General features: G+C 36.0%; 2 protein-coding genes across 4 annotated transcripts; one reads left to right on the top strand and one right to left on the bottom strand.

Annotated features, from left to right (window-relative positions):
• Window positions 1-311: 311 nt before the first annotated feature.
• rps9 (ribosomal protein S9) lies at window positions 312-2,276 on the bottom strand. Its single transcript, XM_056258425.1, has 5 exons — window positions 2,188-2,276; window positions 1,644-1,756; window positions 1,429-1,551; window positions 1,066-1,252; window positions 312-587 (listed from the first exon to the last, which is right to left on the bottom strand). Exons 2-5 carry the CDS (start codon window positions 1,738-1,740, stop codon window positions 410-412), a joined length of 585 nt encoding a protein of 194 aa, XP_056114400.1. The 5' UTR covers window positions 1,741-1,756; window positions 2,188-2,276; the 3' UTR covers window positions 312-409.
• A 1,345-nt stretch (window positions 2,277-3,621) lies between these two features.
• On the top strand, window positions 3,622-16,537 carry rbfox1l (RNA binding fox-1 homolog 1, like). 3 transcript variants are annotated; one of them, XR_008807739.1, is made up of 13 exons: window positions 3,622-4,039; window positions 8,686-8,922; window positions 13,002-13,175; window positions 13,614-13,667; window positions 13,756-13,848; window positions 13,916-13,973; window positions 14,086-14,145; window positions 14,289-14,430; window positions 15,033-15,072; window positions 15,657-15,727; window positions 15,934-16,015; window positions 16,091-16,441; window positions 16,476-16,537. XR_008807739.1 is itself a non-coding variant. In XM_056258469.1 (12 exons), exons 1-12 carry the CDS (start codon window positions 3,953-3,955, stop codon window positions 16,133-16,135), a joined length of 1,143 nt encoding a protein of 380 aa, XP_056114444.1. In that variant the 5' UTR covers window positions 3,622-3,952; the 3' UTR covers window positions 16,136-16,537. The 3 variants fall into 3 exon arrangements, 1 of the variants encoding a protein (XP_056114444.1); XR_008807740.1 differs by lacking the exon at window positions 3,622-4,039 and adding an exon at window positions 8,019-8,113; XM_056258469.1 differs by having other exon boundaries at window positions 16,091-16,537.
• Window positions 16,538-16,683: the final 146 nt, after the last annotated feature.

Here is a 16,683-nt window from a genome sequence, read left to right as displayed (position 1 = left end):
TATTTTGAAAACTTTTTTTGGTAAACACTGATTTGTAGCACAAATAGCTTTATATGCACTTGTTACTTTAGTCATTTACTTAACAGCTAATGAACCAGAAATCTCACATTCACGTGAAAAATCAGTAGGAACTTTAACCATATTCCGCAGTAATACTTTAAGTCTTGCAACACAACCCATTGGATCCATTTAGAAACCTTTGGGTTAAACAACCGAATCAAGAAAATGTTGAAGCTCATGATGTAATTTATGAACAATTCATTAATGGTAACATTTAGTTTAAGTGTAACATTTTGTTAAGGACAAGCAAATACAATTCGGAATAAACCATTTTTATTGAAAATTTGAGGGAGAAGAGAAACAAAAGCAAGCACTGCTGAGTGTCTCCACCCCCCTGAAAGGGAAGAGTTTAATCCTCCTCTTCATCATCACCGCCTCCACCGCCACCCTGGGCCTTCTTGGCATTCTTTCTCTTCACACGGCCAGGGCGACCACCACCATATGGTGAGCGGAGAGAGAAGTCGATATGCTTCTGGCTGTCCAGCCTCACCACAAAGGAGGGGATGTTCACAACCTGCTTGCGCACCCTGCAGAACGAGAGAAAAATAAAATGTAGCCACATGCACTGAAGGTTATTCACTTCGAGAACTATGTTGCTGCTCTCGAGGCCTCATTCACGAGGAATTCTTGACACCACTGACAATCTGACAGTTTAAAGTTTTTTTAATCACTGGCCAAGAGAATTGTAGCAACATTACAGTACAAGACCTGCCAAAGCGCCCACATACGTTACCTGGTAGACTCTGTTTCGTGCAATAATGCACCCCAGACGTCATGGAAAGCTCTGGCTTTTGGGCTTTTACTACAAGCAAAGGTATACGGTATAATACCGAATTGACCTTGCAGAATATTTCATTCCCACTCACCAGGAGGAGTTTAAACATGGTCAGCTAATGAAAGGGGAAGAAAACCTCAATGCACAAGACGTTCAGGAAAATGGTTTACAATGTTAAAAAGTCCTAAACTAAGGGGGTTCTACACATCCAGCACACTTCTGAATCTTACCGGATGTGCCTCTGACGGATGAGCACACGTGCGTGGTGGATGCTCTTGGCAAGGCCAAGCTTGAAGACCTGGGTCTGCAGCCTCCTCTCCAAGAAATCCTCCACTTTCAAGCCCAGAATGTAATCGAGCTTCATCTTGCCCTCATCTAGCACTCCAATACGCACCAGACGCCTAAGCAAAGCATTACCTAGAATAAGATGATTAAACGGTGAGAAGAAAGGGATAGATACAATACCAAACATCAAAGTTAAAAGCAAATAAATGGCCTCATTGACGAGGAATTCTAGGCAGCACTGACAATCAGACTTGTAACATTTTAATCATTGGCCACTCAGTTTCAGATACAAGTCATACATCATCTACCTTCAAATAGACGTCTAGCATCCTTCTCATCCAGAGTGAGAAGCTCTCTGGCAGCTTTGCGGATTTTGGCCAGAGTGAACTTCACACGCCAGACTTCTCTCTTGTTTCTGAGTCCATACTCGCCTGTGGAAAAAAGGATTTAAAATGTAATGTATACACCAATCACATTAGGTACACAGAAGTCACAAAATATTTTTCCTTCATTTTGTTCTCACCAATGAGTTTCAACTCCTGGTCGAGACGTGACTTCTCGAAGGGACGTCTGGGGGTGACGTATGTCTTACTACAAACCCAACTCCTGGCAACCGGCATGGCGACTTACTGACGCCTGTGAATTAAAAACATTTGATTTGACATTGTAAATTAAAAATAAAATACACTAAAGTTTTAACACTTAACCAGCACAGGGTTTCCTCTTATCTTTGTAACAGCATAAGCCTTCGTATAAAAATATTTTATACCATCATATGGCTTCAAATTATACTTGAAGAACCATGATGTAGTCAACCGTTTAGGCGGAAATTAAATGAACAAATTAGGAGCATGAGAGATCACTTCATGACTAGGCCGTAACGCCTTACACGTTGCGCTACACCGCGCGATATGCAGAGAAACTAGCTTTAATGTAACCAACTACAATACTGGATGTGAAAATTGGTTCCTTACTTAGCACACGTTTCTTAATGTTAGATTAAAAACCTTCAAAGCACGAACGGTGAGTAATTATGACAGAAATAAGGAGGACCAGGCCGCCATTACCTCTCTGTGTCAGGCTCGCAGAGTAAAGAGAACGTGTCCCCAGCCTCGCCGTAAATTTATATACGGCTGTTAAACTACAGTACCCACAACGCTTCGCGTCTTCCGTTTAAATCCCTATTTATGAATTATTTGCTTCCCCCTACTGGCCAAAAGGCGCATTTCTATTAAATGCCCACTTCTATAAACAACAGAGAAATTATTTGATGTCCATTATTCACAAAGGAATTAAAAACGCCTTATTCAGAACTGAGCGAAGAGAAGACAATCACCCATGAAGAATATATGGTCTTTAAGTGGAATTAGAACAGTTTTCCAAGCACACGAATTACTCAACGAAGTCATATTACAAGTGGGGAAACTTGATTCAAGTGTTGCCGGACTGTTGTGACCTTGGTAATGAATTAGCCACTATGAACGAAAAGGCTTCAAGACATCAAATCTAAAGTTGATCACTCTTCTTTCACTGTTTAATTTATGCAAAGTAAATATTTTTTGTTAGATAGGCCTACCATAAATAAGTAATACAAAAATAAAGTACAAGATACAATGAGCATAAAGGCAGCATGCAACAAATGAGACAAATTCAGTTTTTTTTCTTGACTAATTCTTACAAAAAAATTTCTTGACTAATTCTTGCATTCAACTGATTTAGTAGCGTAACTTTTTTTTTTTTTTTTTTTTACAACCAAAGCTTTTTTTTTACATTCACACAATACATTTTTCAAGTGTTAGGCCTACCTGAATTATTATTATTTTTTAAATAAAACTATAAACATATATTGAGTGGGTTTGCATAATAATGGTCCAGTGATTTGAATATGACACTTTGTTCAGTATTCTTGTGAAATAATTGATGATATATAGGCCTATTCTTAAACTTTATGATAAAACAGATTGGCCCCAACATTAGAGCATAATTCATTGTAGAAGTTAGTAAGTTTTAACAATTAAAGAAAGATAATATTAGTTAAACAATGGTGCTGAAAGAAAATTAAAATGTTTTTTTTTTGTTCTGATAATAATGTAAAATACCTACATTTTCATTTACGTTCAATGCTTTCAACATGCAGTTATTGGTTAGAGGTGGAGTTAATGCACTTTTATCACATTTTTTTTCAGACAAGTAAGCCAGCATTTTAACCGTCAGATTTTTAAAACAAAGTGACTCATGCCTGTGGCTTTACATTTTGGCCTTTTTATGTAGCATTTGCTTGTGTCTTTTTCAGTAAGACATGATGAGAAACATACGTGTTATTAAATTTGGACTAAATTATGAATTTTTGCATGGCTTGTTGTTTAATTTCTATTGGTGATACTAGCACAACTAAAGGAGGAAGGGGGGACTATTTATAAAGGAGTGTAACACAACTCTGAGCATGTGTTTCTGTCTATCAAATATACCGACTGACACACACACACAAACACACATGCGGTGTCCCCCAGAGATCTTTCAGTACTGATCTCCTCTGCCATTTGTGAGACAGACTAACTCGGCACTCTTAACTTTTGGAGAAGGTCTTATTTTTGCCTTTTTTAATTATTGTTTTGTTTATTGCTTATTTGTTTTATTAGTGCAGTGAAACCCACTCTTCTTCACCTTTTCTTTTTCACACCCCTGGATCTTTTTCCTCTTCTGTTTGGATTCTAAAACTTCTCAGTCTGGTACTTTCTTGATTCAGAAAGCTCTCCTTTCCCTCTCTCTCCTCCTGGTCTCCCATCCCTTAGTGGTTCCTTTTTTTTCTGTCCTTTTCTCTGGCTATGCACCATGCTGTCCTCCCCTACTGTGATCCTTCAGCCCTATGGACTCCCTGTTTACCCCCAGACAGCCTCCTGCTACCCCAGCATTGTACAGGTAAACGTGTCCCTTTCTCTCTCTGTCTCTTCCTCTTTCACACTTTCTCTGGAATCGTTTTTTTTTAAATGTATTTATTTACATACTTATTTTTATTTAATTTTATTTATTAATTTATTTGTTTATTAATTTCTAAGCATTTTAAGAACTTTCCTTGTGCAGTTTCTGTCACATGTCTGGTAAAATGTTGAACAAATCAACCAATCACTGAGAAGCAAGAGGCTTCCTTTGTACTAAAGTAAACGGTCGTCCACCAGTTTTTGTCTCTGTCAGTAAAGGACGCTGTGTACCTTTGTTAGTTATTTTTGTACCTGAGAGGTGGCAAGCTGAAAACAGGTTCAGTGTGTGTGTGTGTGTGTGTGTGAGAGAGAGAGAGAGAGAGAGAGAGAGAGAGAGAGAGAGAGAGAGAGAGAGAGAGAGAGAGAGAGAGAGAGAGAGAGAGAGAGATTCCAGGACAGCTGATAAACGGCGTGCCTGCTCTTTCTCTCTGTCACACTCGCTGTATTTTTAGTCTGTTCTCGGTTACACTTTATTTTAAGGTGTCATTGTTACAGTGTAATTATATATAGCTACTGAGTGATATTAAGCAACTACATGTACTTACTATAGGGTTAGGGTAGGATTAGGATTTGGTTGAGGGTTAGTTGCATGTAATTAGGCCTATGCATAATGTAGCCTATACTGTTACTATGGTAAGTACATGTAACAAGGACACCGAAAAAATAAAGTGTCACCCTGTTCTCACTGCCGATTCCATCAAACAGACAGATTAGAGATATAGAAATAGATGTATAGTCTCAGATTGCCTCATTATTATACACAGTGACAGATTTATATCTAAAGTGTAGGATTTATGCTGCCTTCACGTGCTATCGGAATTATCGGACACGAACTCCCTCTCTCAAATCAAAAATTTAATCCGATGAGCTCGTAATCACGATTTCAGAAGTGGGAAGTAGGAATTTTCCGATAGCACGTGAAGGCAGCATTAATTAGCAGATAAATTTTCTTAGTTGCTTTCTGCTAACTTGAATGAATAGTTCACCAAAACATTACAATTCTGTCATCATTTACTCACCCTCAAGTTGTTTCAAACCTGTCTGTTTTTTCTTCTGCTGAACACAAAATAATATATTTTAAAGAATGTTGGTAACCAAGCAGCCATTGACTTCCACAGTATGGAAAATAAATAAATAAAGTGTTTGGATACCGACATTCTTCAAAATAGCCTATCTTCCTTTGTGTTCAGCAGAAGAAAGAAATTCAGACAGGTTTGGAACAACATGAGGGTGAGTAAATTATGACAGAATTTTCTTATGGATTAATTAATTATGGATGGATGCATTCATTAATGGATCAATGAATATGTTAGGAATAATGTACAGACATTATCATAAAATAACCCCCCCCCCCCCCCCCCCAAAAAGACCATGATGTGAATCTGAGGAGTAATGTATCATCTTAAAATGGTTTATTTTGCAATAATAACTTGCAGAACCAATATTGCGGCTAATAAAGAAATACATTTATGTAAATTGCTGATTTGAGTTTAAAGAGAGTGAAACAATGTAAACTGTTACTTGGAAAATACTCATTTTAATATACACTGTAAAAAAATTGCTGTAGTTATGCAGCTGTTTGCCAGTAACTTACTGTAGATTTAAATTGATGTATATTTACTGGCAACAGTTTGTTCAAAGTTAAATGAACATTAAACATTAACAAGTCTTTGTCTTTACAGAATACAATTATAAAATAACAATCTAATGCAAATCATTCTGGGAACCAGAAATCTTCATCAACCTTTTTCTGTTTTTTTTTCCTTCAGATTTTGGTTCCCAGAATGCTTTGCATGAGGCTGTTATTTTAGTTTTATTCTGTAAAGATAAAGACTTATTAATGTTTAATGTTCATTTAACTTTGAACAAACTGTTGCCAGTAAATAACATCAATTTAAAACTACAGTAAGTTACTGGCAAGCAGCTGCCAGTAATACTGTATTTTCTACAGATTTTTTTTACAGTGTAGCTTTGGATCAGTTAATTGAAATAAAGCTGAAATAAAATTAAATATACTTATTTGATCCTTATCTTAAATAACTTAAATAAAATATATATCAATTTGAGTTTTAGTTTTTTATATAATGACTAAAACTTAAACTAAAATGTACAAATAAAAGCTAATTTAAAATGAATACTATAACAGTATATTAATAATAAAAAAAAAAATACTGCTTTGGACAAAACTGATATTGTTTAGCAGTCAATATATAAATATCTCTGACCCCAGAATCCCACAATTGGCCAACTAAATCAAGTATTCCAAAGAGCCTTGTAATACATGAGTATAGACTACATACGCAGTTCTTGTCATCAGGACTGTGTGTGTGTGTGTTTAAATGATCCCGCAGCTGTCAGATGAGGCACCTGGCACCCTGCCTCTGATCTTTAACCCCGATCTTGACAGCTGAAGAGGCCAAAGTGTGTGTGAGGGGGAAGAAATCTTGTATCATGTCAGTGTGCCTGAAAAGACCCTTTATCTGCTAAATAGAAGCATTATTTAAATACTCTAACAGTAACAAAGAATTAGGATGGCAAACTGAACAGTTTATGTTCTCCATAACCCCTGTGCCAGAACATGGTCTGGTATTGTTAATTTAAGTTATTCTGTTGCAAACAAAAGCAGTACTTGTTGAATAAAGCTTCCAAAGTCTAAAGGTACTTAAAGTCTGTCATGCACTTCTTAATTTTGATCTTTGATTTGGTTTGCGGCCAGCAACAACAGCACACCGAGTGACATTTTGAGTCAGCAATCTGTAGTTTAAGTTTGCGGGTCGGACAACACCTGTTGCATCTCATAAATCTTGTTAAGGGGTATCAAGTTGCTCCTGTGGATTATTTTTTTTTTTTTAAAGAATGAAAGTATATATATATATATATATATATATATATATATATACTGTACAGTGGTTACAGAAAACATTGTAATTACGGTATGGTATATAATACCACAAGGCTGAATAGCTGTGATGAGAAACAGACACTGATGTAACACGATACTTTTGTTTCTGTTGAAGGAATCTGTGTGGCTGTGATATTTAATCAGAGCCGTGTCTTTTAGTGTCACAGTTTATCAGTAAAGTCTAAATTTACTCTGCCTTATCTGCTTGGTGATTAAGAGTAAACACTTTGTGTAAAAAAAAAAAAAGAAAGAATTGTTGCTAAAGTTGCTGTCTCAAATTATTAGGTACAATCACCTTGGCCAAAGTCATTTCACCTTAAATTACATTAAACTGACTTAAAAAATGAGTTCAATCTTGTATAACTTATAACTTATTTTGAGTTAAGCGATGTAAAAACATATGTTGTCATAACCTTTTGATCATATAATTTTTTACAGTGTAGAAGTGTGAAGAGCTTCATATCAGCTTTATCTATTATTTTGCCAATCATTTTATTTTATTTTTGAAACCTAAAACCTTTTTGTCGCAAAACACACAAGCTTGACAACACTATCAATATAATTAGAAGTTTCTGCATAAAATGTGTTATAGTTTATATTTGAGTGAATTTAATGTCTTACGTTTCCACTTTTCGTGCATTTTTTTGTTCTATGTTTGACCGAACAGTTATTTTAATGTGTTTGTGTGATCTTACCTGTTTTTACCTTATCTGTTTCATACACACTGTACACACTTTCAATAGTCACAGAAATCTGGTTGGTCTGGTATAAATAAATAAAGGTCATTGTATTCCATGCATTGAACATGATTAGGATCACCGAGTTTTACAGAGCAGGAACATTGAGGTGTTTGTATGTAAGAATCAACTTTTTGAATCCAAACAGACGTGTGTCTGTTGAGTGTCTACACAGTGTAGGAGGGGGAAATGGGTTGATGATTGACATGAACAAATGAACACAGCTGGTGTAAAGACCCCCCTTGAGAAAGGTTTGGAGCTCTGTGATTGGTGGGTGCGAGGGACTTATGGTGAGGTGGGCGTGTGAAAGCTTTGCATTAAAAGCATGCTTCAGTTGTTGGTGAGTATTGGGCCGTCTGTGGAATGCACTGAAGGGGTGAGATACATCATTTATACTACATTCATACTCCTTTTTTTTTAATAAATTGTGTCTTTGCTAAGACTTGTATGTGATGTCTGGTTTAGCTGTGTTATGTGATGTGCAGTATGCATTTCTGCAAACAGACTGTAACAGGCTTCTTTATTCTAGTTGGTAAATTCAGGTCAGTTTTATTTGGCATTTATTATTATAATTATTATTAGTACATTTTCGCTATCTTCCAGAAAGTATTTTTTGTGAAAAAACGAATAAGAGTACTTATATTAAATATGAAGGCCTTAAATCAAAATATGAAAAAAAAAAATCCTGCATTTAAAGGGATAGTTCCCCCCAAAATGAAAATTGAGTCATCATTTACTCACCCTCATGTCCAAACCTGTATGAGTTTACTTCTTCTGCTGAACAATTAAATGATGACTAAATAATGACAATTTTCATTTTTGGGGGAACTATCCCTTTAATTACAGACAGATCTTTTCTCTAATTTGACCTAATTCTTGAACAGTTTATGAACAGTTTGAACGGAACTTATATTTCTGTTAGTAAACAGCATCTCTATCTCATTATAGGGTGCCGCCGCCCAAGAGGCGGGGCCAGGCAATGGTGACCCTTCACTTCCTCAGGTCTATGCCCAACCCCCTTCATACCCTCCACCTGGACAAGCCCCACCCACACCTGCTGCCCGACTGCCACCCCTCGATTTCACTGCTGCCCACCCAAACCCTGAATATGCAGATCATCATCAATTGAGAGTCTATCAGGGCCCTCAGCACGACGGGACGGAGTCTATACCTGCCAATAACACAGTAAGATTGATTAACTGATCAGTAAATTACTGAATAAAGAGTGTTTTAGAGAAGAATATGATCTTAAACATCAGTTAACACTGGGAAGAATCTAAAGTAGAGAAATAACTTAAACAATAGAAATAGCTTTAAAGTGAAAATGCATTTGTTAGTATACGCAAAAATGTAAATATTACACAACTTAAAAAAACCCAAGTGAACATATAAATCAAGCACAAACATTTATTTAAATAATCTAATGCTGCAACAGTCAAGCAGTGTTCATATGAGTATAAACAATTATTATTTTACAGTGACAACACTGTGCAACTGCTGTGAATTCTGTATATACACACAGTAAAATCAGCGTATATTCAGATGTATTTGCGTCAGAGAAGGTATGTCAGGAATATGTATGGGCTGCTGATATATAATCTCATGCTTCGGTCCTCTGGGATCTCCTGTCTGAGCTTAAAATATCTCTCCTTTACACATCCTTCCTTTGCCTTGTCCATGTATGGCAATTCAGCTGGCTCAGGGCACCATATAGAGTATTTAAGTTTACTGGAAGAAAAACGTATTCAAACTTCCCTCTTCTTCTGGTCTCTAATTCTCTTTTCAAAGAACTTTTAAACTTTGAAGTTTTAATCTTAAATGTTTATATACTATGCTTTAATAAGCAGAAATTCAGAGATGTGTTTGAATTGTATGTTTCATTCTCCTCTGTATTTACTCTTAACATGAATTACATTCATTTAGATTCTGAGTAATGTGTTAACATACTGTCGGGGTTTTCAAAATGGGGGTCCAGGAACCAAAATGTATTTTAGGTTAGGTTTTAACAAGCTCATTTATAGCCTATATTAGTACGCTAATATGGGATAATATTATGGATTCCCCCTTCCATATGTAAAGCGCTATGAGTACCTAAAGCGCTATATAAATGTAACAAATTATTATTATTATTATATGTATATGTATAATTTGATATTATTACTGTTTCATTTGCTTTCTATAGCCTGGTTGAAATTCACAAGATTATTTTACCATTATTAAATTGTAATTTAGTTAATTTAGTGTATTAGTTTAGTTGATTTTAGTCAAATTTTTTAACAGTAAGAAATGATAATACTAATTATATATATATATATATACAGTATATATATTGCCAACTTATCACTAAGTAAATATTCTCCAGATAATATAATAATAATATGCTTTGGCTTCAGTAAAGACAATATAATTTTGTACATGTTGTAAGATATAATATGACGCTTAATATTTGAAATACATGAAATTATATAACTGTTTATATTTTAGCATAATGATGAGCATATTTTTGAGTTCATGGCATCAAAAAGTTTGAAAACCCCTAAAATATATCCCCAGTGAATCAACCTGAGATACATTAATTTAGTTAAATAACTCAAATATATTATTATTACTATATATGACTGTGACTTTTTTCAGTGTGATCAATGCAATGAAATGCATTTACTAATATTTTTAAGGCACCAGAACTGAAATGCCAGTCATGAGCCCAGATGTAAATATTGTCTTTAAAGGACAATCTGTAATTGCTGAAATATTGTCTCTTGGACCCATGCCATAACTTTAATTTCTTTAATGTGTCACCATGGACATGTATGATGTGTTTTTTTAGAATGTGTTTTGGGCCATTACTAATGGCTCATCGGGTATAGTAATTGCAGAAGGCCATTTTAAGTTTAACAAAGGACTTGTGGGAAGGACTGAGAGTAATAATTTCACTATGAAAGTTTTTTTTTTTTTTCACTGAAAAAGTTCATGCAATGAGTTCTCTCTTTCTCTGTCACACCATCTTCTGTCCACATTGCTTATATCACTAGAGAGCGCCAGATATTGGGACTATGAGACGCCGCCGTGGAGGGAGGGGTCAAGGGGGGGAGTCAGACGGGATGACCCCTCCCCCCTCATCTATGTTAACCAGGTCCAGTTCAGAAAAGCACTCTGCATCGTGACGTGATATCATCACATACCTTCCCATCACACCTTCCCTCAATCTGTCACTTTTCCCAAAACCCTCCCTAGCCTGTGTCTCTGGATGAATGTAATGATGATGATGATTCAACAGTATTTTCTGTGTGACTGTCTGCTGTCGTAGTCATTACAGCTAGCAATCAGCCCGGCCAGCTCAGAGTTAACCATAACCATGATCTGTTTGTGTGTGTGGATGCGTGTGTGTGTGTGTGTGTGTGTGTGTGTGTGTGTGTGTGTCTGTGCGTAAATCTCTCCTACCTCTTACTTCCTTATTAATACACTGTTCTGTCTTGGTTCAAAAAATGGCACAATGTTGCAGTTTTGCAATCAACCTGTAAAATGATATGCTGAAATGCGTAAGCTGCTTGAATTCCCCTGTTTAGAGCTTCTGTCTTTTACTCTCCGTTTTGGGGTTCACTCGGTTCTAGACCCTTCCTTACCCTCTTGCCAATTGAGGGAACACTAAGGAGGGTTAGTCATTACAGTGGAATTTATTAATAGAAATTGAATTATTTAGGAATTATGCAACTTCTGGTGAAATGCACTGAAAATGAGCCGATGAATTAAACTCTTCTTTCTCATAATTGAATCTATAGGGATACATTGATATTGAAATTTCTGATAAACTGATAAACTGAGACTGATAAACAATAAATATTTTTATGTTATGGTCAACAATCGAATAATGGCAGATAATATAAATTTTATATTTATATATATACACAAAGTCCATTGTACTTATTTTTTTTTTTTTTTTTTTTTTTTAAACACGTTTTAGTGTTAAATTAAAATTGAAGCATCTCAACATGGTAGTGCAAAGATATTTAAAAAAAAAAAGATTTTGAGAAGTATACAGTCTGAATCAGTCCTCTGGAGGAGGGACCTCTGGGATGATGGTTGAAAAACTTAAAATAAATTTAAAAAAAAGATTTTTTTTTATGTAGAATCAAAGGAAGGGAACATGATGAACCGAATGCACCCCCTTTTTTCTGCCCAGATTAGAGCTGTTTTGTTGCCCTTTACCCTTTATATCTCAGTATTGCAGATCTGTAATGGATGAGTTAAAGCAGAGGTCATTTAGCCTTTCTGCTTTAACTTTTTCCATCAAGATATGGAATTGGCCATCTGTCTGTCCTTCTTTCTCGTTCTAATGACTCTATCATTTGCATAACAATTTTTTTCCACTGCTTTGAGATTCACTTAATGCGTTGTGCCCTCACATTTCCTTTTTTTACCTAAACTTCTTTTTGACCTTTATCACCATTTTCCCTTCCTCTTTTTCACCATTTTCCCTTTCATTCCTCTACTTTGTCACGCTATGCTCGCCTACTCTTTTTCTTCTAGCTATTGGCTCTTTCTGTTTTTGAACATTTTTAATACACTTTCTTTTGACTTCTTAATCCATTTTTTAATGGTAACAGTTTTGTGCCGTTTGGTGAGGTAGGCTGTGCAGACATACGAACTGGCATCGTGATGCATTGTGGGATAGTGTATGTGTTGGGTTTGAAGCACAAAACACTCCTATGTATTGATCTGCATGGGGGCATTTTATTCACAGTCATGTACAATCAGTGCAATAGGAAATGCTGTGTACCATGCATTTATGACAATATTTCAGTTGCAGCACTCAGAAAGTTACACGTTGTTAAGTATGCTAGTAATCTTTAATGACTTTAAGCTGGTATTGACTTCACTGAATTTAAAATTGGACTGTGCTCTATTTTCAATGCAAATTGTGTTTTTTTTTGTCTAACAGGCATGTACTTAGACAGCTCACTAAAATGGGAACTTGTTCACATTTCCTCACTTTTGCTTGAGAGGAATCACTGGATGAGGAATGCTCCTTTACGTTTTGTTGTGGTCACTTTATAAAACCAGTTTTCTCCCAATAAAATGTTAGATTGCAGTAAGTTTAATAAGAGATCTTATAAGAACTAAAGGTTTGTTGTCATGAAATGCATTCTAATGTTTTTTTTTCTATTCTTCTCTTTAACTTCCTCCTCACTCTTTCTACGTCTGTTCCCTCTTTCTGCTCCAACATTTTCTCCCTTCCCTATCTTTCATTCCTGTCACCCTCATAGGATGATTCTTTGGCACCTGTAACATCGGACCCACAGTCTCTTACTGTGGCATCTGGAAGTGGAACAGGAAGTGGAAGTGAGGAGGAAGGAGCTGGGAAGGCCCAACCCAAAAGGCTCCATGTTTCCAATATCCCCTTTAGGTTTCGGGACCCAGACCTGAGGCAGATGTTTGGGGTAAGAGCATGTGCGTTTGTCCCAAATGTAATGCATAACTCTTTTTTTTTTTTTGCCAATTAAATATCGCCCAACAATGAACATTCAGTTATCATTTACTCAGTCTCATGTCATTCCAAATCTATGACTTTCTTCTGCAGAGCACAAAAGAAGATATCTTGAGAAATGTTTCAACATTTTTATATACAAATAAAGTCATTGAGGTTTAAAATAACATTCGAACCACCTGACTTTCATTGTATGGACAAAAACAAAGACTAAGATATTTTAAGTATCTTCTTTTGCAGAAGAAAGAAATTCATACTGGTTTGGAACAACATGAGAGTTAGTAAATGATGACCGAATGCTCATTTTTGGGTGAACTATCCCTTCAGCTAAACCCATTTCCATATGTGTAACTGTTAAGTCAATATATGTTGTTTTTTTTCTATCTCTCAGCAATTTGGCAAGATTCTAGATGTGGAGATCATCTTTAATGAGAGAGGGTCAAAGGTCAGTAGGTCTAGCAGTTGTGTTGAGTTAGTCACTTCTTTATTTGAGTTTCAACTCTGATTCAATTTGATTTCAAACCTTTCTTTAGGGTTTTGGATTTGTGACATTCGAGAGTGCAGGGGAGGCAGATAGAGCGAGAGAGAAGCTCAACGGAACGATCGTCGAGGGAAGGAAGATTGAGGTATGAGGATAGGTTACTGTGTTAGAGTGAAGGGACAACTAAACAACTAAATGACTCTGATCCTCAGGTGAACAACGCCACAGCGAGGGTGGTAACAAAAAAGCCCCAGACGCCATTAGTGAACGGTGAGCTTCCTTCATAATGTTCTGCCCCCCAAAAAATTGTTACTCATTGTTACAAGTATGAAAATAAAGGGTTGATAGAATTCAGCTCTCACTTATTTGTCTATTCCTGTAGCTGCTGGGTGGAAAATCAATCAAGTAATGGGGGCCATGTACGCCCCGGAACTTTACACAGGTATGGATATTTTTAATCCTAACCTTTATTCCATTTTCAAATTAAAAAATGTAATAGTTATCAGAAATTTCCTGTCCTAAATTGACTTTAGAATATGTGATTTTTTGTTTTGCCCTCTGATATTCACTTTTTGGGTTTAATAGTCGCCAGCTTCCCTTATGCTGTTCCCACACCGACCTTGGCCTACAGAGGCTCTGGCCTCCGTGGACGTGGTCGGGCAGTCTACAATACAATCCGCTCCGCTACAGCCGCAGCCACACCAGCTGCAGTACCAGCCTATCCCGGGTCAGTCACTCTCTCAATGGCCATGTTATGACTACAAAACGTTTAGTTAGTATTTACACTATACTGGAATTATTGAAATCTTTTAAATGATTTTGAACTCATGTTATTATGTACGTAAGCGTATTGCATTCACTTGAGGAAAAAAAAATCTACTCTGTTTTTCTGAATTAACGAGTTAATTATCTCAGAATTACGAGATATTTTTGTCATGAAAAAAAGTTTTTGCTCTGTTTTTCTGAATTAACGAGGTAATATCTCAGAATTATGAGATAAATTTTTCTTGAAAAACATTTTTTTTCCACTCTGTTTTTATGAATTAATGAGTTACTCATAATTTTGAGATAATTAAGTAATTAATTCAGAAAAACAGAGCAAAAACTTTTTTCCATGAAAAATTATCTCGTAATTCTGAGATAATTAACTCGTTAATTCAGAAAAACAGAGTAGATTTTTTTTCTCAAGTGAATGCAATACACTTCCGTAATAATGTAATATACATTAAATGAAATTAAACTTACATTAAATGTGATTTTAATTTTAGTTTATATTATTTAATTTTATTTATGGCGTTATGTAATGTGCCTGCTTTCTATCTCCTGCAGAGTGGTGTATCAAGACGGATTGTATGGTGCCGAGGTCTATGTACGTTTCCAGTTAACTTTTACCTTTTGTACCGGCACATTTGAGAGTTTACTGTTAGCCTACTTGGTGTAGTCATATCTACCCTTAACCATAAAGTACTTACCATAAAGTTCTTTAGGAATGAAAAGACATGATCTTGGCCTACATAGAAATGTGATTGCTTAAAATGAAAGTCACAAGATGCGTTACATATGTAATAGTGCTGGTGAGTGTGGTTAAAGCTATTAGCTGGTAAAGAAGCAGAGAAAGTGACTCATCATGCACTGCCAGCCAGGATCCTGCAAAAGCCTAAATATAGACTACTACAATTAACTGCAGTTTCTAGGTGAAATGTCCACTGAAAGGACTCATCCAAGTTTATATTTTTTTCAAGGCGGACTCCTAACACAAACAAATTTAAACCTACCTGGAAACTTTATGTTGAATATTAAAATCCAAGCACAAAGCATTTTCTGATGCACTGAAGGTTTCGCTGATAACACCAGGGTGCCCCATGAGGACTGTCCCTCTAGCAAACAGGTTTTGCAAGTTAAATAGTTTTCTGAATGAATAACAATGCAATTCTTCAAACTTCCTGTTTTTAGGGAGGATATCCAGCTACATATCGAGTGGCCCAGTCGGCCTCAGCAGCTGCAACGGCCACATACAGTGATGGGTAAGAACATCAATCTGTCTATCTATCTATCTATCTATCTATCTATCTATCTATCTATCTATCTATCTATCTATCTATCTATCTATCTATCTATCTATCTATCTATCTATCTATCTATCTATCTATCTATCTATCTATCTATCTATCTATCTATCTATCTATACCATCCATCTTTTCTTATTTTTTTATTTATTTAAATTGTTAAGATATGGAAGAGTCTATACCACAACAACAGACCCCTACCATCACTCAGTGGGACCCACCACCACTTATGGAGTTGGAACAATGGTAAGTACGGTCAGTTGTGACTTTCTTGACCGATTGATATGACAGAATGTCTGATTTATTCTGTTTTGTTTACAGGCAAGTTTGTACCGTGGAGGCTACAACCGCTTTACTCCGTACTGAACGAAAACCACTCTTTGACTCACTTCTGCTTATATTGGCTAGGAAATGACGAGACTTCATGAACCACTGTCTTCTGAGGAACCATTTGACCTTAAGATTGTAAATACTGCTGATATTTATTGAGGAAAACAGACAAATCCAGCCTGAAAATATAATTATTTATATTTAGGGACTTTTATTTAATTCCTAATTTAAGAAAATATCCCATCAAAAAAAAAAAGTACATACATACTTTTCAGACTGCACAGTGTCTAGCTTATTATAGTGTTGTTGTTATCGAAAGCACATACTGATACTATCATAATGGTGCCATGATAAGGAAGTCATCATGTGCTCATAGAGGCTCACAGGTAGATGACAGGCCTCACCAAGCGGCCCAACACTGTAATTTTATTATAACCTTAGGATTAGGATCTGTTGCACTGCTGAATGCTGATGTTATACAATAGACAAAGACAAATACCTCTAGTGGAACTTCCCCCTGAGAGAAATACAAAACTCTGAACTTGTCTAGTATGTATAGGACTGTGTGTGTGTTTGTTGGAGTT

Source organism: Rhinichthys klamathensis, unplaced genomic scaffold (assembly GCF_029890125.1).
Source record: "Rhinichthys klamathensis goyatoka isolate OS25496 unplaced genomic scaffold, OSU_Roscu_1.1 h1tg000152l_1, whole genome shotgun sequence".
NCBI classification, from domain to species: Eukaryota; Metazoa; Chordata; class Actinopteri; order Cypriniformes; family Leuciscidae; genus Rhinichthys; species Rhinichthys klamathensis.
Note: the sequence above shows the minus strand (reverse complement) of the source record. Positions and strands in the feature narration are given on the sequence as shown.

Excerpts from the sequence above, each read along its gene's own strand:
- rps9 (XM_056258425.1), bottom strand. The coding sequence starts at position 1,740 with ATGCCGGTTGCCAGGAGTTGGGTTTGTAGTAAGACATACGTCACCCCC. Across the intron at positions 1,552-1,643 it reads CCAGGAGTTGAAACTCATTG|GCGAGTATGGACTCAGAAAC; the intron begins GTGAGAACAAAA and ends TTTTTTCCACAG. Across the intron at positions 1,253-1,428 it reads TGCTAGACGTCTATTTGAAG|GTAATGCTTTGCTTAGGCGT; the intron begins GTAGATGATGTA and ends ATCTTATTCTAG.
- rbfox1l (XM_056258469.1), top strand. The coding sequence starts at position 3,953 with ATGCTGTCCTCCCCTACTGTGATCCTTCAGCCCTATGGACTCCCTGTT. Across the intron at positions 14,146-14,288 it reads CGCCCCGGAACTTTACACAG|TCGCCAGCTTCCCTTATGCT; the intron begins GTATGGATATTT and ends TGGGTTTAATAG. Across the intron at positions 16,016-16,090 it reads CTTATGGAGTTGGAACAATG|GCAAGTTTGTACCGTGGAGG; the intron begins GTAAGTACGGTC and ends TTTTGTTTACAG.